We start from the raw sequence: 10201 nt of genomic DNA on the forward strand, positions 1-10201 counted from the left end.
TATTCATTATTTAAATCAAACATTAAAAAAAATATTCTCTTGCTCAGGAATGCAATGTTATCCAATTTACACGTAGTTGACTGTAAACCACGTTCCAAATTAAATGTTTGGAGGACATGCGTGAGCATTATTAAGCCAACTGTGACTGTAATTAATTGATCGCAATTAATGCACTATTTTGACACCTCTACTTTTTATACAATCAAATCCAAAATCATCAGTATCGCCCTTCCCAAAGTTAAATTGCAGCAATATATCACCGCCACAAATGACAATGTATTTGCATGTTTGGAGTTCAACTTCATGGATACTTTACATTGACAAGCTCATCAGGGGAGAGCACAAATGGAGTCCACCACTATTAGAAATTATGCAGTTTAGAATTCCCACATTTAGGGAATTTGCAAGAGTCAGCACAGCTGGAATGCAATGGCTGAGCCTTAGCCTGGGTGAACCACATTCTTGATCATGGTATTTCCCCTGCCAGGTAAGTATGAGTTGAACTGCTCACCAGACCAAGGTCTTTAGCACACACACCACCTTCAGTCACAGGCTCAGGGCGATATTTAAATGTATCATTCATCGGACCTACCACTCTCACGTGCTCCTCCATTTTCACATCTTCTTTCTGCTCCTGAACTTGACAGTCAAACAGTGTCCACTTCAGGGTGTGACACTAACCATTGTTTTTTAACCCCCCCAACAACTCAAGCACAAGCCCCACGCGTCAAAATGGATCTCATCATCATACAGAAACAGTAAAGATAGAGATAAAAAAAAAAAGATAAATGCGATTTTAAAAAAAATAACACTTTACTGTGACTGTTATTAACTGATCGCAATTAATGCACTATTTTGACACCCCTAATAGATAGATAGATAGATGGATGGATGGATGGATGGATGGACGGACGGACGGACGGACGGACGGACGGACGGACGGACAGATAGATAGATAGATAGATAGATAGATAGATAGATAGATAGATAGATAGATAGATAGATAGATAGATAGATAGATAGATAGATAGTAGCCTATTGTGGTTAGTTTCACGGAAAATAAAGGTTAAAACACTTTTCTACTGGAGACAATATGAAAGTAGTGCATATGTCATTCATACTGTAACAAATTGGTTTATCTATGTTGTGGTCAGATTTGCATTTTGACGAGTTGTGTTGTTTCGACGTCACGCGCGGTGTACCGTTTCTGCAATTTTTGTACACTTGGAACCTTCGCCCTCGAAACCTTAGTGCACTTTGACCAATGTGAACTTCAGCGAAGACCGTAGGGTGCAAGTGTGGGTATTGGGATTGGGCCGGGGTCACAGATCGTGTATTATTGACCTTGACACCGTACGCAAACCACTATCATTGACAGCAATGACGGATAACTTGAGGCTCAAATAAACCCAAATCCTCGACGCTTATATCCTATTTCAGTTTTTTTTTATTTGATTTTATATTTTTCAATGAAAAACGAAGTGGTTATACTGTACTGTATTGTAAGACCAAAGCAGTACTCAGTACAGCTCTATGGGTGGCGGTAATGCACTAAATCAATATGCAAACCGCTGCAAAAAAAGAAGAACTTCCTCTTCAGTTCTACTTCCGTAAACATCTTTCCACGTTCTCTCTTCCGCTAAGTATAATTTTCGTCCTGGACACAGTACATTACATCCTTACTAATTTAAAGTACTAAAACATAATTTATTCAGTCTTGTTGTCAGGTTAAACTCGTTTTGATGCGCGTCAAAAATTTTCCGGATATCTTATCTTATTAGAAAAGAGACGCGGAGTTCAGGTGTGAAAGTGTTTGGATTATCGCGTGGCAATGTGTGCAAGAACGACAGCAAAGTATGTGGAGAAATTTCCTGGCCCAAAAGAAGAAAACGAGCGACAAAGTTGTCAACTGCTGGGCGCTGTTTGCAAGCAGCTTCGAGTTGTGTTACGAAGAGCAGGTTTGTACTCTTCTTACTCGGCTCCTGCAGGGGCGAGCGGATGCATAAGACTTTGAAACGTCTTACAACATAATTTACTATATTAATTGCACTATGTACTTTGGGTATAACTTAATTGACGTGTGTGCGCGCGTTCCTGCTCTGTTATGGCGTTAGGTTTATGCCACAATTAGGTATGCGTAATGTCAAATACCGCGTACAAAAATGTGTTTCACGTGTATCTAATGTGAACTATCGCGTACAAAAGCATGTTTTGTGCGTTCAAAAGAACATCCAAACGCACGCACAAGATTGTTTCTACTCTTGCGCCTACTCCCCGCTACACGTACAATACGCTTCACGCTTGTGTCACAATTCTTCAATCGGGATCCAAACAGTAGGGCTAATTCTGATTGGCGGAGAAAAAAAGAAAACACATATAAAACGGCACGGTCTTGCGACCGGCCTCAATGTCGATTACATTTTGATTTATTGTGCAACCCTAAACATATTATTAGGTTCAGCGCAAACCAAATTAGTGTCCACTAGACATGTCCACTAGACATTTATTACTGCTTTCCTATTGGACCACTTTGGGTAACATGACCCCACAGTACCCAGCAATTGTTCAGCCTTTGTTTCATTTGCAGGCTGGCAAACAACACAGTTGGCCTCATTATTACCGAAAATTTGTGTAGTTGTTGTTTGGGCTGTATATGTTTTTGTTATGGCTATGACTTAAAGTAGCGAACCATTTTTAACAATGTGTCTCTATGGAATGGCCACTTAATTTGGGATAGCAAGGAGGACCTCAGCCCATCTTGTCGTCTCCGTGGTTTTGCATATAAAATATCCTGACAGCTATTTTTCTTCAACAAATGTTAGATTTTTATTTTGGCGAGTGGTTGGAATGGCTTACTAGTATTTCAATTAATGTTAGTGTGATAATTTGTTTTGATGTACACTTGCGACCCTTGTGAGAATAAGTGGTTCCGACAATGGATGGATGAATGTACCATTAATATGAATGACGAACTTGGTCATGGTGTGAATTAAAGTCATAAGTCAAGGTACCACTGTAGGAATGATATGCAACATTAACATCACAGCATGAGAATTGACTTCACCAAATCAAATTGTTTTTTCTTCTCTTATCTCCTACAGATGTCAGTGAAAAATATCTTTGTCCTGAGCAACGGGAGCCAGAGTACCCTCACATTAAAAAGGAGTATGAAGAGCCCCCCCGCATTAAAGAGGAAGAGGAAGAAGATTTCATGAATTTGCCATTCACCTTTGTGTCTTTGAAGAATGAGGAAGACAAAGTTAAAAGTAGGGAGAGCGGAGGGGAGGAGCCTCCAAGCAGCAGGTCAAGTCAGCACATGACAACAGAAAGTGATGAAGACCACCGTGGACAATCGCCAGCAAGTAGTGACAACATAACGTCACACTCTCCTGACGACGACGACAATGATGATGACGATCGTATGACATTTGCCACTGAGAGTAAATTCAGGGAATGTACCGAGTGTGGGAAAACATTTAGTTTAAAGGGGCATCACTGTGCAGGATCACAAGTAGATAATGACAGCATACTGTCACACATCCCAGAGGAAGAGGAGGAGTTAGAGGAGGAGTTGGAGGAGGAGGAGGAGGATGAGGAGGAGGAAGAACACTCCAAAGATGATATGGGATGTCACCCTGACAACACATGCTGGAAATGTTCCCAGTGTGGGAATACATTTGCTTCGAAGAAGAATTTAAAAGTTCACACGAGAACACACACTGGTGTCAAACGTTTTGCCTACTCAGTTTGTGGGAAAGGATCATCTCAAATAATGTGTTTAAAACAGCACGCAAAAGTGCACACAGAAGAAAAACCTTATGCCTGCTCAGTCTGTGGTAAAATATTCTCTCAAAAGATTGATTTAACAGCGCACAAAAAGAAACACAAAAGAGACAAACTTTTTGCCTGCTCCACTTGTGGAAAAACAGTATCTTCAAAGGAATGTTTAAAAAGACATCAACTATTACACACTGGAGAAAAGCCTCATGCCTGCTCGGTTTGTGGGAAAAGATTTTCTAGAAAGTCGCATGTAATGAGACACAAAATAATTCACACTGGAGAGAAATCTTTTGCCTGCTCAGAGTGCGGTCAAAGATTCTCTCTTAAGTCACATTTAAAAGAACACAAAAAGACGCACACTGGGGAGAAACCTTTTGTTTGTACAATTTGCGGGAGAAGATTCACTGCAAAGGGCAATTTGACAGTACACACAAGAATACATACCGGAGAGAAACCATTTGACTGTTCTGTTTGTGGGCAGGGATTCAGTGAAAAGAAGCAACTATCAAGACACATAAGAAAGCATGCTCAGAAACCGTTTTCCTGCTCAGTTTGTGATAAAGAATTCTATTTAAAGGAAAATTTAACAAGGCACATAAGAACACACACAGGTGAGAAACCGTTCAGTTGTAGTGTCTGTTGTAAAAGCTTCACTGTTAGGCACCACATTAAGAGCCACAAGTGTGTCATAAGAAGAGGAGCGGCGAATGACCCTTCAGCATAAACAGAAGAAACTGAGGCTGTATTGCAATCATTCTGTCAAGTGGTATGCCATGTCAGGTGAAGTAATGGAAAGTAAAAAAGTCTTAAAGTGCACTTCCAGTGCACTTCCAAATTTGGACACTAGATGTCGACATAGCTAATTTGAATACTAAGACCTTGCCAGCTCAAGCAATCCCTTAGAGCAGGGTGTGTCAGACTCATTTTTGTCGCGGGCCACATCATTGTTTTGGTGTCCATCGGAGGGCCGTTACGACTGTGAACCCATACAAATGTATGATCGCCTTATATTATTTTTGAAATCAGAAGCCAGTAAATAGTTTGTTCAACTGTTTTTCAATGTATTTTAAAAGAGTGATTTGTAATAAATGCTTTAAATATCTCATGTTGTGTTAACAGTGAAGACTATTCCAAAGAAGTCAATATATATGATTTGCCTTCGCGGGCCACATAAAAAGATGTTGCGGGCGGGATCTGGCCCCCCGGCCTTGAGTTTGACACCTGTGCCTTAGCGTTTAACATACACATACCCACGTCAATGCCTTTACAATACCTTTGCAAATGCCTTACAAAGATTACGATAATGACAATGAAGCCATATTATGCTCAGAATAAACCCCACAGTTGGAATTTGAACATACAATATTACGAAGTGTGATAACAGTAGTGTGTTAATAACAATGTATATGTTACCTTTTATTTGAAAGTGATTATTGCTTTTATTCCCTTTTGAATGTTGTAATGTAACAACAACGTGGAGTAACTGAAAGAATAATCAGTTTGGCTTTTGTGCTCCAGTAAACAATGCTTTGAAACTGCTTTGTGTATTAATGTAACCCGTGTACATTTGTTGCTCTCAAGAATGTCACACGCGATGTGAAGAAGTGAACAAGACTAAACCTGATGACCACATGAGAGAGAACGTAGCAGTATGGTTGTCCATGTTATTCACTGTATGGCTGTAAGGGAATCATTGATGTATTCGCTATTTCTTCATTGCTGATGGGGACTTTTGTATAGTGGAATATGTAGTTACTGATCAGTCCAATGAAAAATGGAAGAACGCTGTTTTGATAGCGTATCCAGTGACATTGTTTCTTCTTATAACGAGCACTAACGAGGTAATGGTTGGGCTATATAATCCAGAGTTTTATATAATTATCTATATTTTCAGCAAGTGTACTCGTACTGGTGTAGCTCAGTGGTTACTTCGCCAAGAATCAATTCTACTGCAGAATTCGCCTCTTCTCATTCCCTGCTTGGGATCGAACCACGGGTGCTGTCCAGTGCTTTTTGTTTGTATTTGTCTTCCGGGTTGAGTTAGACTATTATGTATGCTTTTAGTCAATATTCCTGATTTTAAAACTCTTGCTGTCATAATTGTGCTAAATTGACAGCGTTACATTTTAACCACTAGATCACACGTTGGCTGAAAATGCCAGAACACCACTATATACTGTATGTCAAGTATAGTTGCGTCCAAGCTCGTCCTAGGACAGTTGTCGACAGGCTCCCATTTCTTTACTTTTAGATTTTAAAAAAGGATCCAGAGTTTTTTATAATTATCTATATTTTCAACAGGTTTACTCGTACTGGTGTAGCTCAGTGGTTACTTCGTCAAGAATCAATTCTACTGCAGAATTCGCCTCTTCTCATTCCCAGCTTGGGATCGAACCACGGGTGCTGTCCAGTGCTTTTTATTTGTACTTGTCTTCCGGGTTGAGTTAGACTATTATGTATGCTTTCAGTCAATATTCCTGATTTTAAAACTCTTGCTGTCATAATTGTGCTAAATTGAGAGCGTTACATTTTAACCACTAGATCACACGTTGGCTGAAAATGCCAGAACACCACTATATACTGTATGTCAAGTATAGTTGCGTCCAAGCTCGTCCTAGGACAGTTGTCGACAGGCTCCCATTTCTTTACTTTTAGATTTTAAAAAAGGATCCAGAGTTTTTTATAATTATCTATATTTTCAGCAGGTTTACTCGTACTGGTGTAGCTCAGTGGTTACTTCGTCAAGAATCAATTCTACTGCAGAATTCGCCCCTTCTCATTCCCAGCTTGGGATCGAACCACGGGTGCTGTCCAGTGCTTTTTATTTGTATTTGTCTTCCGGGTTGAGTTAGACTATTATGTATGCTTTCAGTCAATATTCCTGATTTTAAAACTCTTGCTGTCATAATTGTGCTAAATTGAGAGCGTTACATTTTAACCACTAGATCACACGTTGGCTGAAAATGCCAGAACACCACTATATACTGTATGTCAAGTATAGTTGCGTCCAAGCTCGTCCTAGGACAGTTGTCGACAGGCTCCCATTTCTTTACTTTTAGATTTTAAAAGGATCCAGAGTTTTTTATAATTATCTATATTTTCAGCAGGTTTGCTCGTACTGGTGTAGCTCAGTGGTTACTTCGTCAAGAATCAATTCTACTGCAGAATTCGCCTCTTCTCATTCCCAGCTTGGGATCGAACCACGGGTGCTGTCCAGTGCTTTTTATTTGTATTTGTCTTCCGGGTTGAGTTAGACTATTATGTATGCTTTCAGTCAATATTCCTGATTTTAAAACTCTTGCTGTCATAATTGTGCTAAATTGAGAGCGTTACATTTTAACCACTAGATCACACGTTGGCTGAAAATGCCAGAACACCACTATATACTGTATGTCAAGTATAGTTGCGTCCAAGCTCGTCCTAGGACAGTTGTCGACAGGCTCCCATTTCCTTACTTTTAGTTTTCGAGCATGCTGAAAAGGATCCAGAGTTTTGCATAATTATCTATATTTTCAGTAAGTGTAGCCGTACTGGTGTAGCTCAGTGGTTACTTCGTCAAGAATCAATTCTACTGCAGAATTCGCCTCTTCTCATTCCCAGCTTGGGACCGAACCACGGGTGCTGTCCAGTGCTTTTTATTTGTATTTGTCTTCCGGGTTGAGTTAGACTATTATGTATGCTTTCAGTCAATATTCCTGATTTTAAAACTCTTGCTGTCATAATTGTGCTAAATTGAGAGCGTTACATTTTAACCACTAGATCACACGTTGGCTGAAAATGCCAGAACACCACTATATACTGTATGTCAAGTATAGTTGCGTCCAAGCTCGTCCTAGGACAGTTGTCGACAGGCTCCCATTTCTTTACTTTTAGATTTTAAAAAAGGATCCAGAGTTTTTTATAATTATCTATATTTTCAGCAGGTTTACTCGTACTGGTGTAGCTCAGTGGTTACTTCGTCAAGAATCAATTCTACTGCAGAATTCGCCTCTTCTCATTCCCTGTTTGGGATCGAACCACGGGTGCTGTCCAGTGCTTTTTATTTGTATTTGTCTTCCGGGTTGAGTTAGACTATTATGTATGCTTTCAGTCAATATTCCTGATTTTAAAACTCTTGCTGTCGTAATTGTGCTAAATTGAGAGCGTTACATTTTAACCACTAGATCACACGTTGGCTGAAAATGCCAGAACACCACTATATACTGTATGTCAAGTATAGTTGCGTCCAAGCTCGTCCTAGGACAGTTGTCGACAGGCTCCCATTTCTTTACTTTTAGATTTTAAAAGGATCCAGAGTTTTTTATAATTATCTATATTTTCAGCAGGTTTACTCGTACTGGTGTAGCTCAGTGGTTACTTCGTCAAGAATCAATTCTACTGCAGAATTCGCCTCTTCTCATTCCCTGTTTGGGATCGAACCACGGGTGCTGTCCAGTGCTTTTTATTTGTATTTGTCTTCCGGGTTGAGTTAGACTATTATGTATGCTTTCAGTCAATATTCCTGATTTTAAAACTCTTGCTGTCATAATTGTGCTAAATTGAGAGCGTTACATTTTAACCACTAGATCACACGTTGGCTGAAAATGCCAGAACACCACTATATACTGTTTGTCAAGTATAGTTGCGTCCAAGCTCGTCCTAGGACAGTTGTCGACAGGCTCCCATTTCTTTACTTTTAGATTTTAAAAGGATCCAGAGTTTTTTATAATTATCTATATTTTCAGCAGGTTTACTCGTACTGGTGTAGCTCAGTGGTTACTTCGTCAAGAATCAATTCTACTGCAGAATTCGCCTCTTCTCATTCCCTGCTTGGGATCGAACCACGGGTGCTGTCCAGTACTTTTTATTTGTATTTGTCTTCCGAGTTGAGTTAGACTATTATGTATGCCTTCAGTCAATATTCCTGGTTTAAACATTTGCTGTCATAAATGTGCTACTTTTAGAGTGTTACATTTTAACCACTGACTATAGGTCACACCTCTAGTGTTGGCTGTAAATGCCAGAATGCCGACTTGTGTAGTCCCAAGTAGTTGCGTCCAAACTCTTCCTCGTAGTTGTAGTCTCCCATTTCCTTACTTGTAATTTTTAAACATGCAAATTGAACCAGAATTTTGTATAATTACTAATTTTTCACTGGCCGAAGGTACACTGGTTTAGCTCAGTGGTTACTTCGTCAGGAAAAATTCTCATTCAGAATTCGCCTCTTCTCAGTCCCTGTCAGGGATCAAACCTCGGGCGCAGTCCAGTGTTTTAACTTTTTGCTCTCTTGTTTTTTTTCACTCTGACACTGGAATTATGTATTACCTTGTCAATTAATTATTAGGCTTTAAGTGTTGTTCTTGTTCAGCATCATTTTCTCTCCTCAAGACTGATTCAAGACGTTTGAAATTTGAATTACGTATACAGATATTCTGTCAAAATATCACACTACTCAGTGGTTGCTTCCTCGAATCAAAATGCGACTTTTGAGAAGACTGACATGGAATAGACCCATGGTCGCCGTCTGGTGTTTTTGTATTCAGCGATACGGAATAACTTTACCATAAAGTAAAATCACCTTCATTCGATTATTATAAAGGTGTATGATACACCTTACTAATAATATAATGCTTGCTTTACTAGCATTTCTGACGCGGAGACAAAGGTGCAGGGCACTTTTATTGACAAATTGATTAGCTACAGTATAGAGTATAATATTCTATCTATTGTAAAATTTATACAATAGATAGAATTATACTCCCAGTTGTAGATAAATATTGTCCGTCTATTCTTGTCAGAGTTCATTTCAGTATATTACTCATAATTGATAACTCTTCGACGAAATCGCGGCAGTAAAATAAGACTTCAAGCCTATTCACGTAAGTGACTCAATAGCGACTCGTGTTGGCTGTTATAATACAGTGTATGGCTTTTTTTTTATCGCGCGTGGCAATACTGTGTTCATACTGTACATTATTTTCCAAATGATAGAGCTATAGTGGTACACGCTTATTTTATGTGCACGGAAAGTAAATTTGTCAACCGGTGACATGATAATACTGTCATCCGGAAGCTCTTGGATTTTTTAAATTCTTTATTTGAACAGCACATTAGAACATACACAGATGGGAACAACCAAATTTGTTATCAGCAAAAATCAACATAATTGCCTAGGGAGCAGCAGTTAGAGAAAATGAACATATATATGTAAACTAAATAAACAAAACAAAAACAAGTGCATACATATATGTACATATGTATCTGTCCCTTTGGTCTTTTAATTAACGTCAATGACTTTATGTAAATACCAAATTCGCTCATGAAATTTTGAAAAACAGAGTTCAATTTTGGATATTTTTTCTTGTGGATGTAGAATTTTGCCATGCATAAAACGAGATTTGTAGAGCTCTCCTTATTGTTGTTTGGAAGAGTGCGACCAAAT

General features: G+C 39.1%; 1 protein-coding gene and 1 non-coding gene across 2 annotated transcripts; one reads left to right on the forward strand and one right to left on the reverse strand.

Annotated features, from left to right (window-relative positions):
• Nucleotides 1–330: 330 nt before the first annotated feature.
• Nucleotides 331–495, reverse strand: LOC147144671 (U1 spliceosomal RNA). The gene has a single exon (XR_015087598.1). It is a non-coding gene; the product is annotated as a U1 spliceosomal RNA (small nuclear RNA).
• Nucleotides 496–1582: 1087 nt separating this feature from the next.
• On the forward strand, nucleotides 1583–5318 carry LOC147144672 (uncharacterized). The gene is made up of 2 exons (XM_086036196.1): nucleotides 1583–1958; nucleotides 3102–5318. Exons 1-2 carry the CDS (start codon nucleotides 1832–1834, stop codon nucleotides 4502–4504), a joined length of 1530 nt encoding a protein of 509 aa, XP_085892322.1. The 5' UTR covers nucleotides 1583–1831; the 3' UTR covers nucleotides 4505–5318.
• The last annotated feature ends 4883 nt before the right edge of the window (nucleotides 5319–10201 follow it).

The sequence above is a fragment of the Filicampus tigris genome, chromosome 7, assembly GCF_054856515.1.
Source record: "Filicampus tigris isolate MCC_2025a chromosome 7, RoL_Ftig_1.0, whole genome shotgun sequence".
In the NCBI taxonomy this organism is placed as follows: domain Eukaryota; kingdom Metazoa; phylum Chordata; class Actinopteri; order Syngnathiformes; family Syngnathidae; genus Filicampus; species Filicampus tigris.

What these genes read in the sequence shown, in the direction of transcription:
- LOC147144672 (XM_086036196.1), top strand. Translation starts at nt 1,832, where the DNA reads ATGTGTGCAAGAACGACAGCAAAGTATGTGGAGAAATTTCCTGGCCCA. An exon ending in AGTTGTGTTACGAAGAGCAG is followed by an intron (nt 1,959 to 3,101) that starts GTTTGTACTCTT and finishes TATCTCCTACAG; the next exon opens with ATGTCAGTGAAAAATATCTT.